The sequence below is a fragment of the Eubalaena glacialis genome, chromosome 15, assembly GCF_028564815.1.
Source record: "Eubalaena glacialis isolate mEubGla1 chromosome 15, mEubGla1.1.hap2.+ XY, whole genome shotgun sequence".
In the NCBI taxonomy this organism is placed as follows: Eukaryota; Metazoa; Chordata; class Mammalia; order Artiodactyla; family Balaenidae; genus Eubalaena; species Eubalaena glacialis.
This window is the reverse complement of record NC_083730.1, coordinates 1,144,870-1,164,251: the sequence shown is the minus strand read 5'-3', so window position 1 is coordinate 1,164,251 and position 19,382 is coordinate 1,144,870. Positions and strand designations below refer to the sequence as shown.

At 58.7% G+C, this 19,382-nt stretch overlaps 1 protein-coding gene across 5 annotated transcripts in view; it reads left to right on the top strand.

Moving 5' to 3' along the window:
- The first annotated feature begins 250 nt into the window (after window positions 1–250).
- The window catches only part of NFATC1 (nuclear factor of activated T cells 1), a 103,759-nt gene continuing 84,627 nt past the window's right edge, over window positions 251–19,382 (top strand). For 4 of the 5 annotated variants that reach the window (XR_009697318.1, XM_061169090.1, XM_061169088.1 and 1 more), the window contains exons 1-2: window positions 251–491; window positions 13,989–15,066. Coding sequence is in view for 4 of the 5 variants with exons in the window: in XM_061169090.1 (XP_061025073.1) it covers window positions 365–491; window positions 13,989–15,066 (1,205 nt within the window). In the remaining variant the exon portion in view is untranslated. Of the gene's footprint in view, window positions 492–4,787; window positions 5,238–13,988; window positions 15,067–19,382 lie in introns of those variants that run through there. The other variant, XM_061169089.1, reaches the window with a different exon arrangement.

Here is a 19,382-nt window from a genome sequence, read left to right as displayed (position 1 = left end):
GGCAGGAGGCAGAGCGCGGCCCTGCGTCAGAGCGAGACTCAGAGGCTCCGAACTCGCCGGCACAGTCAGTCACCGCGCCGGGGAGGGCGGCCGGGCGCGGGGAGCGGGCGCGGGCGCACACCTCCGAGCCCCCGCCGCCCGTCACCCTGCCGGGCTCCCGGGGCCGCCGCAGCCCGACCCCGCCACGCGCGCACACGCCCCTCACGACGTTTCTCCGGGGCGCGCGGCGCTGAGCCCGGGCCGGCGCGCGTCCGCCGGGGGAGAGGCGTCCTTCCTCGGGAGACCCGGCCCCGCGCGGCGGCGCAAGACGCCCGCGCCCCCCGCTCCCCCTCCTGCTCCTCCCGCCGCCGCCGCCGCCGCGTGGATGCCAAGTACCAGTTTTCCAGTCCCTTCCAAGTTTCCACTCGGCCCTCCGGCTGCAGTCTGCGGGAGCGGAGAAACTTTGGGGCCCTCTGCGCCCGCCGGCGGCACCATGAAGTCGGCAGAGGAAGGTAAGCCGGAGCGGCCGCAGCCCCCCGCCGCGGCCCCCGGGGGCCCCCGGCCCCGCGCCCTGAGCCCGGCGCCCGTGCGGCCCGCGCCCGTCCGACCCGCGTCCGGCGGGGTCCCGGCCTGCGGAGGGGCGAGCAGGCCGGTCCAGGGTCCGCGCGCAGGGAGGGGCGCGGGCGGCCGGGCGCGCGGCGGGCGCGCTGCACAGATTGGGAAGCGGTGTCCCCCTGGTGTTTCCCCAGAGCAGCCCTGATTTCGAGCGCGCCTTCTTGCCAATAGGTGTCTCCTCTTCTCTAGCGCTGGGTGCGCGCACTTGGCCTTCGCTGGTGCAGCCTCGCGGCTGCTCCGGCTGTAGAAACTCAGTTCAAATGCAGGCGGCTGGAGGACGGGGCGAGGTTAGGGCCGTCAGAACCACGAAGGAAGGACACTTTGGAAAGCAGCGAGGTTTCTCTGGGAAAGAGGGACGGCCGGTTTCTTCCCCCGTGGGGCAAGGCCCCAGGAAGACCAGCCGTACAGTGAGGTTCCGGGGGGGGGGGGTGGCGGTGTTCTGCGCCCCTCCACGAGCTGAGTCGGTGGCAGATTCTTTCCAGGCGCTGGGCCCCGCGAACCGCTCCGTGTGGCGGTGCCCCTCCGGTGGCTCGACCCGCAGGACTAAAAGCCACCAAAGGAGCGGTCGGGCACAGCCCCTGATTCAAGACAGTTTGCAATCTTAGAGACTTCAGAGTTCCAACCGTAGATGTTCCGGGACAGTTTGAAAAGAGTTTCAAGCTACTTGTTCATAGCCACGAAGATGGCATAAGTGTCTGCCTTGCCCTGAAGGCTGGTGATGGCGAGGCCGCCACTACTGACGGTGCGCTTGCGACCCTCCCGCGTGCGGTCTTAGGTCCACAGTCCCCTCACCCGCACCCTCTCAACACCCCTCCCACCCCTGACCAAAGCAGCCCGGAGTGCCTACGGCGTTCCTGAAGGTGTCTGAAGATAGCCTCCGAAAGGGGTGACTAGCATCCTAGTTAGGGGCCACGATGGAAACTGGGAGACACCTTCCCAAATGCCGTATCAACCCTGAAGTACTTTGTCTAAATTATTTTAAGAAAACTGCCTAGCCTGCCAATGCATGATGAGTACTCATATTTTGTAGGGCAGACACCCTTATGGGGAGCGCTAGGAAGTAAATGCTACTGTCTCCTGCACGATTCTAATAAACATGACGGCCCCTCTTGCATTACAACTGCAGTTTTCAAAGACTGCCAGCTTGGGAGAACTTCCTTATCTTTAGCAAACGTGAGCTCAAGACCATACATTCAATATAAGAACATCAGTATGGGGTCAGTGTCTTGATGTCTTATGTTATTTCTAAGTATTTTTATCAAGGGAGGAAGATGTATCTTGTTTCTCACCATTTCATCCCAATTTAGAAAATGTTTAAATGTAAACAGCAGGTAATGTTTACAGGACAAGCTCTTACTGTTAGAAAAGTTTTTAAAGTTGTCGAGATTTTGATTTTACATCCTTGACACTAATTTCAGTTTCTTATCACTGCTTTTTAAAAATGTGGGTCTTTCAAAGTTTAGGTTTCTTTACTTCAACAGTCGGTGGTCTGTCTGCAATAAAGAATCTTTTTTCTCTTACAAGAGGAAAAGGCATCTATGGGGGTGGTGGTTATTTGTCATGTTTCCAGCTTAAGAAAATATATTTGAAGGTGTCCCTGCTAAGAGGCAGCACGCCAGACGTGATGATGTCCTTTGACTAAACAAATATTGGTGTATTTATAAGGACTACAGAATTAGGCTAAACAGAAAGTATGATCTAATCCTTCATATAGCCAGGCACAGGGTATGAGAGGCAGAGCCGTGCCTGCAGGTCCACGCCTGCCTTGCCGAGGGCTGGCGGAATGGATCTGGCCTTCCCCCGCAGGCCCGATTGGGCTTTAGTTGCCCATCTGAGAATCTCAGGGATTCCCCAGCGCTTTCCTCCAGTTTAATGAGCATCTGGTAAAAGCTCATTAGGCACTGCTGTTTGGGAAGGCCCTGTGCTTGTTCTTCTGCGTGGGGAATGCAGAGAAATGCAGGCCTTATAGGTACACCCACCCACCCATTCAGAGGTTGTTCCACACAGAATGCCCGGGGCTCTCCAGAACGGAACAAAGCCTGCGCTGTTCTCCTGCCACTTAACTTCGTGGCGTTGTTTCCTAATCCAGATTAGAAAAGGCCCTGCTGCTCTATCACACCCAGGGCTGGAGTTCTGGGCCCGGTGCACACCGGCAGCCTCTGACAGGAAGCGCCAGCTAAACATTTCCATCAAGACGGGAGTGTCTGCTGAATTGGCAAATAGCTGCAAACCATTTACAAGACGAAAGGCACAACAGGGGGTGCTGGTAAGAGGAGCAGGTAAAAAACGGCCACCCTCTTCGGTTACCTTGGCTGGGGATCTGAAACTAGGTGGGGATCAGCTCGGCCTTAGGATAAAGCAGACCCAAGTCCTGACCCAGGGGGGCTCGGGTGCACCCGGAAGGGTAAACCCACTTTCTCCTGGACAGAACAGTTGAGCGAGAAGTTTTAGTCTAAACAGACGGTAGAGGCTGTTGTTTGTGTGTAAATTTTTGGTGGGGGTGAGAAGGTGGCTGAACTTAAAAGAATCCCCAAAAAGAGAGAAAATGAAATGTTGCGGCTTCTGAACGGAAAACAGAACTTCCATTTGCCTGAAGGTCAGCAAAAAAAGCAAACTAAAACAAAACAGCCCTCCAACATACATCTCAAAGATAGAACTATTATTAGAAACTAAATCAGGCCAAAGTGAACTATAGTTTATCACTGGAGAAAACCAGCGATTTGTAAAGGGTCATGAGAGGGAAAAGGTTTGGGGGAGGGGTCACGTGATTCCCAGGTTATCTGCTTCCGGACAAAGCAATCCCCACGGGGCCAGAGGGCCTGCAGGGCAGAGAGCAGGACTCGTTTGATTAGCAGCGGGAGTTGCAGAAACGGACACTTGTGCACCCCCCTCCTTTCCCACTCGACTCCCCCCCACGTGGCTGATCCTCTCACACCGCCGTCTTGGCCACCATTCTCTTGCTCTTCCAGATGCTGGTGTCACAGGGTGCCAAGATTTTCGGGAAGTTAGAACAAACACCTGGGAGAAAGTCCTGGGGAGAGTTGGTGCTCAGGCGGGCCTAGCTTTTTTATACTGATGTTGTGCGGACGGGCTGCTCTGTGTCCAGGCCTTGGGTTTCACCCCACCCCCCCACCCCGCGAGCTCTCCCTCAACCTGGGAAAGCTTTGGAGTCACTCACGGGTGGCTGGCAGGCTACTTGTGCGCGCACAGGCATTTGCACGCGTGTTTCAGGAATCTGAGGGACTAAAGTGAACGGGGTCCCAAAGAGGAAGGGTTGCCAGTTGGGCATCAGTCTGCGAGTGGAAGGCCGCGCGTAAGTAAGGCGGCAGGCGTGAGCAGCAGCCCGGCCTCAAGGTGCGAAGGAGAGCGCGCTCCCAGCCCCGACCAACCTCCCACCTTCCTCTTTCGGGCTCGGGGGGCTGGAAAACGGTGTTCCCTGTGTTCGTTGCTCTTCCGCAGCGGGTTGGGGAAGAAGCTGCTCCTTTGAAAGCGAGCCCTGCGGTCCAGGGAATTCTACTGCGGGCCCAGGCTGCGGGGCTTCGGCTGGACGTGCGCGTTGTAGACTCGGCAGCAACCGAGACGGGCTGATCCTCGTCCTACGAGGGGCCCGGCAGCTGGGAGGCCCCTCTAGGCACGTTCAGTAGGTTGGTGCGGCGTCAGCAGCAATTCGGGACGCAGGTATTGATCTTCGCGACCCTCTGTCTCCGGGTGCAGCCAGCCGGCACCGCTCGCTGTGCCCGCCTCCCCGGAGTGAGGCTGCAGGCGGGCGGGGGTCCACCGCCGGCTCCCGTCCTCGCCCGCCCACAGCCCCTGCCCACCCGGCTCCGGCCGCAGGGGCGCTCGGGCGGCGGGGCGGACGGAGGTGGCTGGACTCTGTGTCCCCTCCCCCCAGTCCCCGGCGCACGCGTATCCCCCCGAGTGCGGACCCGGGGGGCACTTGGGGGTCTCGCTCGCGCGGGGGACGGCCCCCGAGAACCTCCTGGGGGCCCCGGGCGTGGGTGTGGGCGCCGGGAGCCGGGACACCAGTGAAAGGCGTGCGCTCCAGCTCGCGGGGAGAGTTTATTTAAAACTCGGAAGCCGGCGGCCGGCAAGCTGCTTGTTTATGTAAACCCGGAAACAGCGGGGGGAGGGGCGCGGCGGGGGAGGGCCGGGGGGAGGGGCGCGAGCGGGAGTCACGTTACCCGAGGACGCGCGGCCGAGCGCAGGGCGCAGCCGAGCCCCGGGCGCCTCGACCACAGGTGCCCGCGGCCGGGGCCCCGACCCCGGACGCCGACCGGACCCCCTCCAGGCCCCTAACCCCGACCCCGACCCCAACCCGGCATCCCGACCCCGACCCAGGACCCCAGCCTGACTCCAGTCCAGGACCCCGACCCAGGCCTTGACTCCTGACACCGGACCCCGCCCGACTCCAGCCCAGATCCCGGCCCCGGACCCCGACCCGGGACCCCACCCAGGTCCCCGACCCCCGACCAGACCCCGAACCCCGAATCCGATCCCGCCCCTGACCTCGGACCCCGACCCTGACCCTCTGATCTCTGACCCCCGACCCAACATGACGGGGCTGGAGGAGGACCAGGAGTTCGATTTTGATTTCCTCTTCGAGTTTAACCAGAGCGACGAGGGCGCCGCCGCGGCCACCGCAGGTGGGTCCGCGCGGGCCCGGGGCGCAGGGCGGGGGCGCGGGGCCGGGCGGGCCGGATCCGCGGCGGGAGGGGCGGGCCCGGAGGCGCGCCGCGGCTCCCGCCCCTCTGACCCGGGGCGCCCCCCAGTCGCCCGTCCCCGACCCCCCGCGGCGCCAGGGGCGGGCGCAGCGCCTATAGCCTCCCCAGCGGGTCAAGTTGAGGGGCGAGCGCGGGTAGCGAGGGAGGCCCCTTTGGAGTCGGTAGATCCCCCGGCCAAGTGTGCTAGGCTCGGGGCCGCACTCCAGCTGAGCCCTGAGCGCATTCCCGCTGGAGGGGCCTCCTCTTTAGGGCGGGGCGCCGCTCCCGCCAGGGGACAGTGTGCCAGACCCTGGACTTGGACGTCCCGGCGGAGCGGGGGCCACGAGCCCCCCAAGTCTGCCCGCCCGCTCCCTGTGCCCTCAGCGCTGAAGCCTCCCTCCTCCCCCCGCCCCCCCCCCCCGGAAAAGTTCCAATGGAACTAGCCTCCGGTACCTCGGACCACCAAGTTCCCCGGGCCTTTCCTTTTTTTTCGTTTTCTCTTCTCGGTCAAAAATAAAGGTTCTACTTAAACAGAAGATAAAGGAATCCTCTAGCCCCCCAGGGTGTGTGCTCTTGGATAAGAGTAAGCCCTTGAGTGATCACGCCCCCTTTTACTGGAAGACCCAGTCTGTGCCTAGGGCCGCCTTGCGTGGAGGGAACCAAGAGCCCCCTCCTTGCAGCCTGGCTCTCCCCGACCTGTCTTTCTGCCCCCTGTCGGCCCCCTTTCTGTGTCTGTCTTCAAGATGTTCTCTCTGTCCCTGCCCACGTGGCGGTGAAGTGGTGAAGCTGAGCCCAGCGCACTTGGCACCGGCGGGCGCCCATCTCTGCAGTGACTGTCTAATATTTTCCGTATCATTCACTGCCCCTCTTTTAAAAGGGCAACGTCCTGCTCGTTTTTTTAAAAAAATAAATGTTCCAACCAGGCCAAGGCTGCTTGGATCTGTCCTCCCTAAACGTCTTCTCTTTTCCTCTTCCTCGGCTGTGCCGCCTCCAGGCCTTTGGGTCAGGGGAGCCAAGGCAGACGAGGGTGGGAGAGCGAGGCAGTTGTCTGAACAGATCTGGGGCCGGAAGTGGAGAAACAGGCCCTGAAGGCCTTCTGCTCTTGCTGGGGTTCGGCTGTCTGTGCGCAGGTCCTGGCTGGGCTTCCTGGGTTGTTTCCACCGGAAGACTTTCTTCCTTGGTATCCATCCCCCTTTTCAGTCTATTTAGCAAATATCTTTGATGAGAGGCTTGGTGACCTGTGGACCGCACTCCTGACCTCTTCAGGGTGTGAAATCCAGTCCAGGACAGGGACTGCCACGCACGTCCTGTGTCCTCAGGGGCTCTGCTGCCCCGTTGGTGCTTGGGAAGCTCCCAGGGTTGGGGAAGGCCTCACGGCCTCCCTCTGTCTCTTTGCACGTCTGCTCCCCCGACAGCAGGCTGAGTAACACTCTCAAGGTGCGTTTTCAGCCTCACTGCCAAGCATACAGCCCCCACCCCAACCTCCAGGGACCACAGTCCCATTAAAGCCTCCTGCAGGAAGGCCTCCGGGGTGCTGGCAGCTGGGACCCAGCATTCACCAGGCTTTGGGGGAAGGGCAGCTGGAGAGAGCTCTGGGCAGAGATGGAAAGGGCTCCTTCCTCTTGTCATGGTGTTAGGAAGAAGTTGATAGAAAACATTCCTTCTTATCTATTTATGTGAGAAACACACATACTTTTTTCTTTTTTATTAAGACTTTTTGAGAACAGTGTTAGCTTCACAGCAGAACTGGGTGGAAGGTATAGAGATTTCCCTCTCCTCACACAGGGACGGTCTCCCCCACTATCAGCATCCCCACCAGATGGTACCTTTGTTACAGTCGATGAACCTACACTGACACATCATCACCTAAAGTCTGTAGTTTACATAGGGTTCACTCTGGGTGTTGTACATTCTGTGGGTTTGGACAGATGTGTAATGACACGTACCCACCATCATGGGGTCATACAGAGTGTTTTCACTGCCCTAAACATCCTCTGTGCTCCCCCCGTTCCTCCCTCCCTCCCCCAGCCCCTGGCACCACTGATCTGCTCACCGGGTCCACAGTTTTGTCTTTTCCAGAATGTCCTGTAGTTGGACACACAGTGCTCAGCCTTTTCAGATGGGCTTCTTTCACGTAGCAACATGCGTTTACATCTCCTCCATGTCTTTTCGTGACTTGATGGCTCTAGTGCTAAATAATATTCCCTTGTCTGGATGGACCCCAGTTTATTTATCCATTTAACTTACCAAAGGACAAGCTTGCAGCTATTTCTTGTTCTTATTAGTTACTAACATTACATTGTAACTATTAATTATTAAGTTCATGATTACATTGTTATATTAAATTCTTCAGCTCTTAATGGGTGACAGGAGTGACTTCACATTATTTCTGGAATGAACCTGGATAGAAATAAATGAATGAATGACTAATTCTGAGATCAATTGTGAAGCGAGCTGACGCAGAGCCTTAGAGATGATACTGAACCAAAAGTGGGCACTTTCTCAAAAGGACACGGCCAGCCCTGACCTTGGGGTCCCTTGTCCCTGTCACGATTTTCTCTGAGTTGAGAGTGGCATCTTCTCACCTGTCACCCTGTCACTCCCGCCACCTCTTGCGCTGGGACGCGTGGCACCCAGGTGTTCGAGGGGCCGTGGGTCCCGGGGTTCTTTATTTCCAGAGCACTTGGCAGGTGAGGATAGACAGCCACCATTTGTTGGGAGAAAGAAAAGAGAATTTTAAAAATAATCTGCCCTGGGCTGGGCTGGGCGTTGTTTGCCCTCCCGGGGCCACTCCCAGCCGCTCTAGGGAGGAGGCTGGGCGGTGGGCTTCCCTCTCTGGGGAGCAGGCAGAGGGCCTCCTGCTTCTCTCTGGGTCTCAGGAAATAGCTGCTCTGCTGTCAGCCGGGCGGCGGGCGTGGCCCTGCTTCCCGCCCGCCCGGGGCTCCTGTTTTCTAAGTTATTTTGGCCGCCCGGCTGGGGACTGTCGCCCTGGCAACTCAGGAGGAAATGGGCCGGGCCTCGGCCTCCCGGCGGCCTCGAGGGCAGGTCCCTCGCCGCCAACTTCACTGTGCAGGATGGCGTTTCACGGCTCACGTGTGAAAGGGGGCATCTTCTGATGACGTGAAGATTTGGGGGCGTTTTTATTCTCAGTTCCCTCCTCAGCGGTGGTGATGGTGATGGCGAGGGGGCCCCAGAGGCCCGCGTGTCTGCACAGGAGGGCGCGGGGCCCGGGCGCAGGCGGGGAGGGCCCGGGCCCAGCACCCAGAGCGCAGGCGGCCCCTTGGACTCTTAGCAAGGTGACTGCCCTCGCACCTTCAGCTCAGCAGCCCCAAAGTTCCAGAGATGTTTCCACCAGCGGGGGGCTTCGTCCCAGAGGACGTTTTAATTCTCTATGATGTTTGTCAGAGGAAGGCCACAGCGACTCATGGCCACGGGGTGTTTCTAATTCCTTAAACAAGGGGCCTGGAAGGTGACGACCTAAGGCAGTGAGGCTGGGGTGTCGGAGCCCGTCCCCGTCGGGGCGCAGGGGGCCCCTGTGAGGACGGCTGCTTGTTGCCTTTGGAAATCATCTCCCTGGCAGGCAGTGGGGTGACCGGTGCCCTCAGAGCTGCGTCTGTCTGTCACCCACGGGCCTGGCCACCCTCGGTGGTGCCCTCCTGCCCTGCCCAGTAAACAGCTCCCGACAGAAAGGTCCTGGCGTGGAGCGTCTTTTTTGTTTTGTTTTGTTTCCACTACCTGCGTAGTATAATCTTGCCGCGGGGGCAGCGCGCACGGCTGGGGAGAGGAGGCCTGGCGGGGCGTTTGGAGGCCTGGCTGCCAGGCTGCTTCCAGTTCTATTTCTAGCTTCGTGTCCTACGGTTCAACCCCAGCAAATGCTGAAGGGGATGTTCCGTACAATGAAAAACAAAAGTCGCCGTGACGGGCTCCCTCTCAGGGTCTGTGACAGTCGGGGGACGCGGGCAGGGGCGAGGTGGCTCCCACTGTCTCTGGTGAGACGGCCGCTGTGTGCGGGGTGAGAGCGCAGCCAGCAGTGTGCTCCGCGTCCCCGTTGCTGCCCAGGACGGGCAGAGGGTCCCCATGTCGCTGGGCAGGGGTCTGAGCGGTCGGGAGCCTGCTGAGATGCAGTCGGCCATGGTGGAAGGACACGGATCGACCTTCTTGGTGGTTGTGCAGAGATGATACAATTGTGTGGTTCTGAAATAAATGAGTTTTCAGAATGAGAGGAAATACTTCTGCCAGCTCTGGCTTGTTGAATGAGCTGAGGATGGAGCTCACAGTGGGCGCTGGATCCACTGGGAGATGATGCGCGGTCCGCGGGCTCCAGGCACCCCTACTCCCCACGCTGGCGTCCATCTCTGCGCCCGCCCCCGCCGGGGACCTGGAGGAGGCATGGCTTCAGAGATGAGCCACGCTTTCATGAATGTCCACTATATTAAGCCATTTTGAATAAGCTCTCCCCAATATTTGCTTAGACTCCTGCGCTGTAAGTTGATGAATCTCCTGGGCAGGCAGCCAGGCTCTGGAGGCAGCAGCAGCAACTGGGGGTGACGGGTGCGGCGCTCTCCAGTGGCCGCCGGTGTGACCCGCATCAGCCTGAGCGTCTCAGGGCTGTCAGGAAAGTGACTGGAAATGTCTTCATCCCAGGTAAATGTAATCGCTTTGAATAGTTAAAGAATTCAGATTTGAATACGGTTTAGGTAGGAAATTGAGTGGAAGCTGGGAGGGATGAGGGGAGGGGAGAGATGCCCCCCGCCGGCAGGAAGGCAGGCCCTGGGCAGGCTGGGACCTACCTGTACGCATTTTGTCCGAAAAGGGAGAACTTCCATCACTGGACTCTGGCTGAGCTCAGAATCAAGTTCAGGCACTTAAGGCTTTTGCTTTGTAATTTATTTAATTAAGGAAAACTCATGCTTAGGGGGTCTTTTTTGTGTTTTAATAAAGGCTTATAAAGGCTTATGTTTTTCTCTTCCTCGTTGCATCACGATTATTGACAGACTTTGGTTAAATAAAGGCCCCCCCTTGGAATGCCCTGGGAGTCAGCGGACCCCCTGCTCTCCATCTCCCTCTGGGGGCCGGGGGCAGGGGTGGGCACGCTCTCAGATCCCCTCCACGACTCGGGCTCGGGACCACGAATGTGGCTGAGTCCTGTGGGCAGGTGGTGGGGAGGCCCCAAGCTGATTGCTAGAATTTTTTTTAATTCTTGGAATTACCTTCCTGCCAACAAGTGGTAGTTCAGCGGTGGGATCAGCTATATCTCTTAAAATAAATGACAGATTTGCATAGTATTCTTTAGCTGGGCAGGAAGTATGGGGATCTGTCCACTAAACCCCCTTCAAGGCCCCCCAAGGCCTCCGGGTGCCGGGGGAGAGGCCTGGCAGGCCCGTTGAGGGCGCCTACGGACTCCCCGGGCCTGGGCTTTGTGCAGTTTGTATGTTTCCCATCAGTGTCCTGCCTGGGCTTCCCTCCTGGAGTCGATGACGTGTCTTTAAAATGAAGTCCGTTCTTCATCGAATGCTGGATGGTCTGTGCACTTCATGTGGAGGAAAGGGCTCAAAGCGCACAGTGGCCACAGAAGCGAGGGTGCAGGCCTGGGGCACCTTCACTCCTCCCAGGAGCGGCCGGGTCTGGGGCCCTCTTTCAGCTGGGGGGCTGGCGCATTGTCCCTGCCATCTGGACGTTGCCCCCTTGCGGACAGAACGTCAAGGCGGCGTGGAGCTCGTGCCGCATCATAGCTGCTGCCCCGGGGTGCGGGTGGAGGGGTGCCTGCCAGAAGTCGGGGCCCCCCGGAGGCTGCTGCCCCGGGCTCTTCGTCCGCAGGAGCTGGGACGGGCCTCCTCCGTGGGCTGGGGAAGGTGCGCGTCCAGGCTGGTTCAGGCCGGCGAGTACCCTCTGGTGTCAGGGTGCAGGCAGAGGCGGGGCGCATGTGTCGGGCTGCGGGCCTGGGGGGGAGCCAGGGTGGGCGGGGTGAAGACCCCACTCACTGAGGTGGAGCTGGAGAGCCGGCACCAACGGTTATGAGAAGCCTCCTGAGAAATGCCGGTTCCGACGCTTCAGCTCACGTGGCGCCTGGATGGTCGGGGGGAGGGCGGGGCGGGGAGCCAGGGTCTCTGTAACTCACACTTGACCTGGGAACACGTCAAACGTAATATAGCTACTTGCTGAAGTGTCATTACTAAAATCCCCGCCCTGGGTGTGTGTAATACGATTTATTAATGTCCTACTTACCGATCACGCAGTCCTCATCGTAATCACACAGCAGGAGATGCTGCTGGACACACCGCCCCGTCCAGCCTGCTTTTGGTTGACATCTGACTTCTTACCTGAAGCCACACAGGTACTGGGAACAGCTTTTTGTCTCTTAAACTGGCAGTTCTGGTTAGAATGGTTTGGAAAGTGTTGGGCCAGCAGTGAAGGGAGACCCTCTTAGTGGGAGGTCTGTGGATGTGGCTATATTGTCCGTGTAGTGTACCACCACGCTGTGGCCGGAAGGGGACCTTGGTTCTGCCCGGCGCGTCGGCCAGATGCCTCTGGGAAGAAACACAGAGCAGCGTTTAGGCTCCCACGGTAACTCAGAGAAGACTGATTCCGTGTTGACACCACTGCCGCCCCTGATGGGTCGTGCCCTGAGAGACGGACCCTCGCAGAGACCCCGGGGCCTCCTGTGGGATCCACACCCGCCCGCTGCCGGGGTCCCTCTGGACAGCACTGGCCCGGCCTCCTCTACGTCCAGGGCCTCCGCTCACCCAGCCACAGGGTGGGGCTGAGGCAGGGGTGTCCGCACCTGTCCCGAGGGGTCACCGCGTGGCGGGCGTGGCCTCAGCGGCCTGGCCTGCAGCCCCCGTGCCCCCTCCTTCTGAGCAGCCTTGACTGTCTCCTCTGGACTTGCCTTTCCAGGGTTATTAACTTTCTGTGTGCTTTTTGCAGAGACTGTCCTCCGATTTTTAACATTCTATTACGGTTTTTGTCTTAAATGTGTCCGTGGGCCTGCGAGGGTGTTGGTGTGACCAGGGGACCCGGCAGTTGAGGGGAGCTTTGCCCAGCAGCCCCAGGTGGGCTGGGCGCTGGCGTCGGGGTCCAGCCCCTGGTCGCGCCGCCCGTCCTTCCCTCTCGGGATGAGGGGGTGACGAGGCTTGCGGGGGGACGTATCCGCAGACCCGCCTAGCCCCCCTCCGCCCAGGCGCCGCCTCCCGCTCGGAGCTTCTGGTTCCCTCCGCTGCAGTTTCGCTTCTCTCCTCCTCACGGCTCAGTCTCTCCCTGGGGCCGTTTACAATCCGGCACCGATTCTGAGCATCTGGACACTGATGCTTTCTCCCCAAAAGACAGCCCGCCCTTGACCCCCGGGGCGGGGGGCGGGGAGGGCAGGGCCTGCGTGCTCTCTCTGGGCCGCTCTTTTGGGGAGCAGCAGAGAACAGTGTTTTATGGGGCAGGGGATTCAGAGTGTAAAAGCCAGAGCTTCTCGATAGCAAGGATATAAGGGTCTGGGTTACCAGAGGGAGGTTGTATGCTCCTTCTGAAATAAGCCATAATGGAAATAGATTTCCCCCTATTTGGGGAGCTGGACCCATTTCTGTGAATAAATCCAATGGGATGTGAACCTGTACTTTGAGGCCCTTGATTCTCTGGGGTCCACCCAGGTGGGTTTCTGAAGCCCAGCAGAAGGGCGGCACTGTCATTGGATGAAGCGTCTCCAGGCTGGTGCGCTTGGCCCGGGAGGTGGTGTAGGGTTTCCAGGAGCAGCTCCATTATTCAGAGACCTTGGGAGCCTCAGCTCTAGGCACACGATAATGAGATACCCACATGTTATAAAGGGTCTGTTCAAATTGGAAATCCAGCCGTGTGGCTTTGCTGCTAAAAATGACTAATTACACTAGTAGTGATTTTTTTAAAACTTATTTTACTGAGGCTGTAATCAATATATAATGATTTAATATATGGCTGAACTTCAATATCCTCTGCTTCGCTTTTCCTATAAAAGAAGGATTCTTAGGCCATGAGCCACCATCCAAAGTTACATGAGAGATCCCGGAACTTATGCGTTCGTCCAACCCTTGGGGTGTTTTCTCTGTCGCTGGCGATCAGTCTATCACAGCGTCTTTAAACGTCCAGGCCCCCACGTCTAAAACCCGCCCGCCCGTCTGTTGCTTGGACAGATCAAGCACCGTTTTGGACCAGGCACAGGCCTGGGCCCTGGAGGGTGGGGTGAACCAGGGTGGACCTGGGTGGGCCCGGTGCTGCCCTCAGAGGCGTGGGTTCTGCTGGTGCAGGATGTGATGGGTGAGGTGGTGAACGTTAGGAGAAGAAAGAAAGTGGGGGAGGGTGGCACGCCTGTTGGGCTGGGGGCTGCGACTCGGGTAGGGCAGGTGGGGGACGCAGTTTTTGAGAAAAAGCAGAAAGAAGTAAGGGGACCAGCGGTGCGGCTCTGCGGGAAGGATGTTTGCGCAGAGGGAAGCCCCGGTGGGCGCGTGTCCAAGTGAGAGGGCGGTGGCTGGAGCGGAGAGAGGAGGGGCCCGGGAGGGACGCAGGGACCCTGCTGGCCAGGCCGGGGCTCGGGCTGCTGCTCCGCTGGAGCGGAGCCCATCTCGGAGGCCAGGCCTGCGGGGTGGAGGGGTGAGGCCGGTCCCGGATCGCGGGGTCCCTGAGCTCGTGGGTTGCGGTTCCTGGCCAGCGCCTCACCCGTCTCCCCCTCCCTTCCAGAGCACTACAGTTACGTCACCTCCGGCATCGGCTCTGGCCTGCCCCTCTCCTCCGCCCACCCCTCGCTGCCGGCCCCGTGCCACGACCTGCAGACCTCGGCCCCGGGCATCGCCACCGCAGGCTACGGGGCTGCCCTGGACGGTGGGCCCTCGAGCTACTTCCTCTCCTCCGGCGGAGTCAGGCCCAACGGGGCCCCAGCCCTGGAGAGCCCGCGCATCGAGATCACCTCCTACCTGGGGCTGCACCACGGCAACGGCCAGTTCTTCCATGACGTGGACGTGGAAGACGTCCTTCCCAGCTCCAAGCGGTCGCCGTCCACGGCCACCCTGAACCTGCCCAACCTGGAGGCCTACCGCGACCCCTCGTGCCTGAGCCCGGCCAGCAGCCTGTCGTCCCGCAGCTGCAACTCCGAGGCCTCATCCTACGAGTCCAGCTTCTCGTACCCGTACGCGTCCCCGCAGACGTCCCCGTGGCAGTCCCCCTGCGTGTCCCCCAAGACCACAGACCCCGAGGAGGGCTTCCCCCGTGGCCTGGGGGCCTGCGGCCTGCTCGGGTCCCCGAGGCACTCGCCCTCCACCTCGCCGCGCGCCAGTGTCACCGAGGAGAGCTGGCTGGGGGCCCGCACGTCCAGGCCCTCATCCCCCTGCAACAAGCGGAAGTACGGCCTCAACGGCCGGCAGCTGTCCTGCTCCCCCCACCCCTCGCCCACGCCGTCCCCGCAAGGATCGCCACGGGTCAGCGTCACCGACGACACCTGGCTGGGCAACACCACGCAGTACACCAGCTCGGCCATCGTGGCCGCCATCAACGCCCTGAGCACCGACGGCAGCCTGGACCTGGGCGATGGCGTCCCCGTCAAGGCCCGCAAGACCGCCCTGGACCACTCGCCCTCAGTGGCGCTCAAGGTGGAGCCGGCGGGGGAGGACCTGGGGGCCACGCCGCCCACGTCTGATTTCCCACCCGAGGAGTTCCCGTCCTTCCAGCACATCCGCAAGGGCGCCTTCTGCGACCAGTACCTGTCGGTGCCGCAGCACCTGTACCCGTGGGCCCGGCCGCGGTCCCCGACGTCCTACACCAGGTAAGCGGGTCCAGGCGGGTGTGGGCCGCGGCAGCGGGTTCCCGAGGCCCGGAAGCGGGAGCCGAGGCCCGGGTGCCGGCAGGGCTGGTTCCTTCCGAGGCTCAGGGAAGATCTCCCGCTCTCCAGCGCCGGGTCTGCTGCCATCCTGGCTTCCCTCTGCCTTCACACCCCTCGGCCTTCTCCCGGCCTGTGTCTGTGTCCGAATCTCCCTCTGTCAGGACCCAGTCGTGTTGGCCGAGGGCCCACCCCAAAGACCTCACCTTCACGATTTCTTTCCTTTTTAAAGGCCTGTCTCCAGGGGAGGTCATATCTGAGGTGCTGGGGGGGCGCGGGGACAGACCTTCGGGGACAGGAGTCAGCTCATCACAAGGGTTCACCGACACGTGGGCTCAGTTTTTGTTTTCTTTCCTATAAAAGTAAGTGACGCTCGTGTCTGTGTTTTTGGCTTCCCTGCTCGCACCTAATTGCCTTCATTGCACTGTCGGTGCAGATGGGGCCTCGGCTCGGCAGTTCCCCGGAGTAGCACGCCCGCTCCTGCACCAGCCCCGCCGGTGTTTGGAAACCACGCAGCCTCCTTCTCCCAGGAGACGGGCTGCCTGGCGGGGGCCTCAGCTCCTCCGAGCCCCGCGTTTCTCTTTAACGGCGTCGGGGCTGCTGGTGCTCTGTTGGGTCCACTTACTCAGCCCAGGGTTTTTATTTTTAACTAAACAGCTTTCCCAACAGGTGGGCCACTAATGACCCCTGGCAGAGTGCTTTCTGCTCGAGGATTTTTATCAGGTGTAGACCGTGCACACGGGCCCTCCCAGGAGGTGCACGGCCTTTGCCGTGAGGCTGCGGAGGCCTCTCCAGGAAGAGGCGTGTGTGACAGGCATGCAGGCTTCTGCCTGTAGATTCGGGTATTCGAGGCTTAGCATTTTCTTGTTCCTGCTCCCTTCATTGTTCTGGCGGCAAGACTGCATGGTAGGGCCTAGTGCCTTCCAGCCGTCGTGCCCATAAGATGAGGAGAGTGAATCAGTAGGGTTTTATTTGTTTCAGAATTTTCTCTGTTGTGCTCAGACCCTCATTTTTTCCACAACTAAAGCACACATGAGGTAGTTAGAGCTGCCAGCAGATAATGTAGTTCTAGGCACCGAATGAACACAGCTAAACCTTTTTGGAAGTTTGTGGCAAAGAAACAGTATGAGAGATGACAGTTTCTAAAGCATCGGACGGTGAATACTTCCTTTCTGCTGGCACATTTAGGAGTCGAGAGGTAGAGGAGCAAGGATTACCATGGTCTGGTAATCAGAACCTGGATTTAATTCCTAAATGTGGGAATTTAAAAAATCCATTTGGAGGCATTTTAAAATACAAAAACTGTTTATGCAAGCTGTCCTCTCTTTATAATTCTTCCTTAAGAAGAAGAATGTTTTGAAGCTAACCTGCTCAAGCACACAGGCCCACAGACAGTTTAGGACCTTCTCATTTTCGTGGACCATGATGAGGCATCAGTGAACCCACATCATCACGGCAGGTGCAAAGGTAGCTACCGTGTCTTCAGGAGCTGCTGTGACCAAACCCCACAGACGGGGTGGCTTAAACAGCAGGCCTTTATCCCTCAGGGTTCTGGGGCTTGGAGTCTATGATCCAGGCACCGGCGTTGAAGTCCTTGGGCCAGGACCACCCAGGGGCCTCGCCCTACCTTGACGGCCCCTGTAAAGACCCAGCATCCAAGCGCGGTGGCCTTCTGAGGTCCTGGGGTTAGGACTCCAACCTGGGACTTTTGGAGGGCCCAGCTCAGCCTGTGACCCCCGGTGGCAGATGGGGTGGCTTCCTCAGGACCTCAGCAGCGGGGAGCCTGCGGGAACGTGGGTGTTTCTGGCGGGTCGTCCTGCATCAGGATGCAGAGCTGCTGCCTGCTGTCTGCTCCGGGGTCTCGGTGATGATTCCCTGGTTGAGTGACCTGCTCCATTTATCTCTTGGTCCCAGAGCTCCGGGCGAGGTGTGATGCTCCCGGCGTTCCTGTGAGTTCACGCCAGCAAACCCTGTGAAGGCACCACACTTCCCCCTGAGGGTTTGAAGTCAGCTTTTCCCACTGTTTTGGTTCCACATCAAAATATGTTTCCTGGTCCCTGGCGATGTGTTTCCGTGTGATCCCACCAGCTGGTGCAGGGGGGGTGGGGTGGGCGGCTGGAGGCCAGGGGAGGAGAGAGGTCGGGGCACTCACCTGCGGGGAAGGTGGCCAGACTTCCTGCCCACGGGGTCTCGGGCTGCCCAGCTGGGGTGCCCGGTGCTGACAGGCTCCGAAGTCTGGGGTGGAGGGCTTATCGGGACAGATCCACTTCCCAGCCTGCGGTGCAGCACCTCTGGGCACTTCTACTTCTGTCTTGCCAGTAAAAGGAACTTTTTAATGAGAAGTGTGCAGCGTTATTCTCTTCCCAAGGAATTTGGGGGCCATGGGATCACTGCCCTTTTGGGGTCTTTTTGTCTGTACAGCATGCGTGGCTCGCCCCTGTGCACAGAGCCTTCTGATAGGCCCACGGGGTCACAGAATGATGCTAAATTCTTGCCACAGAAGGTGTGTGAAACCAACAGCAGTGTTGGAAAGAAGAAGTTCATAGGTTTTAAATAAGAGCTTAGACTTATCTTAGAGCCTCGGAGAATGACGCTTCTGCTCCTAAAGCTTGGGAAACGCAGGTGACTTGTTTCAAGTGCTCCCTGTCCTCACGCCCAACAGGCCACGAGCCTCTTCAGAAAGGAGAGGGTCTTCCCACCTCGCTTCTTTCTGCGGATGAGAAAGCAATTCCGCCAAGGATGGTGCCAAGCGGCGCCCACGATCGGCCGTGGCGGTGAGGGTGGAGATGACCAGCCGATTCCCGGTCCCGGTGGATTGTTTCTCGGTGGTGGTTTTCAGATGGAGGACGTCATATTGTCCCAAAGGAGCTAAAGTTTAAACGTCCGTTGGTTCAAGCAAACGTACTTGAGCATCTGCCCTGGGCGAGGGTCCTTATGCAGGGTCCTCACTGTGTGTGTCCAGTGAACTTGTGTTTCCTTTAGAGTAGGCTCGGGGAAAGTCCCAACTTTTGAGGTCTTAATGTCTCTGTCTGTGCCCGGCACAATCTCTGAATTTGCCTTTAAAGGGGCAAAGTTACACGAGGAATGTATAATACTTAAAAGGAAACTAGTTTTGGGAATGCAGAGCATTTTAAGGTGAGTCTTTTGTAACAGCAACAGCACACGTGTGGAATTAACTTCCTGTAGGCAAACTTGCTTTTGTGATTTGCGTAGTTAAAGAGCAGACTTTCTTAAGGGGCGAGGGCCCATAACGAACAGGGTTACTTGGAGCTACTGGGTTCAGTGACCCGAGGGGCTGCATGTCCAAATCAGTATTTCAGACGTGGTTTCTTTTAGGTTTTTGGGTCCGATCGATGATTGTAATAATATCCATAACCTTTATGCTGTATCTAAGTGTTAGTTTCCAAAAGTCTGATGAAACTACTGCTGACTCTGATTGCATTTTATAAGTTGTTTGAATATTTCAGAGTTTATCCTAATTTGGAATAAGATTAAATGAAGCTGGAGGCTGGTAACAAATCCAACTACACGTTATTCCGCTGGGGCACCCCTGGCCCCAGCCCGTCTGCACTCGGGTGGTCTCCATCGGGCCAGCCCACTCGGGCTTTTGGACCGGTCAGTCACTTTTGGGTTATTTTCCCTTTTCTGACCTGGCAAAGGATCTTCAGCCACGTCATTTGAAGATCACAAAAGGAAGCTCACTGGGGACTCCCATGGCGGTCCAGTGGTTAAGATTCTGTGCTTCCACTGCAGGGGGCTCAGGTTCGATTCCTGGTTGGGGAGCTAAGATCCCACATGTGGCACGGCCGAAAAGTTAAAAAAATTTTTAAAAGATTACCAAAAAAAAAAAGGAAGCTCACTGATAGTGAGCTTTAAAAAGAAGACAGTTTGGGGGGAGGTCTCTGCACGGTCCCCCTGAGCACTTGCTTACAAGACCCAGTGCCAGGGTCACATGTTCAGGCCCCACTAATAAGAGGTAGAGCTGGACTCACGCCGTGATTAGCTCACCCCGGAGGCACCCCCTGGCTGGGCCCCTGCTCCCCGGAGCCCTGACGAGTTTTCCCTCTAATCGGGGGGCCTCGGGGAGCCTGGGACCTTTCTCTGACGTCTGCATCCTGCTCCCAGGATGCTGGTGGCTGCTCGGGGAGGGTGGGAGCCCAGCAGACAGAGGTCCTCACGAGGCCAGAGGCTGACCTTGGCCACAGGCCTGCAGAGGCTCCTGCAGGTGAATTCGGAGTCTGAGTGCAGGACCCGGGCTGTGT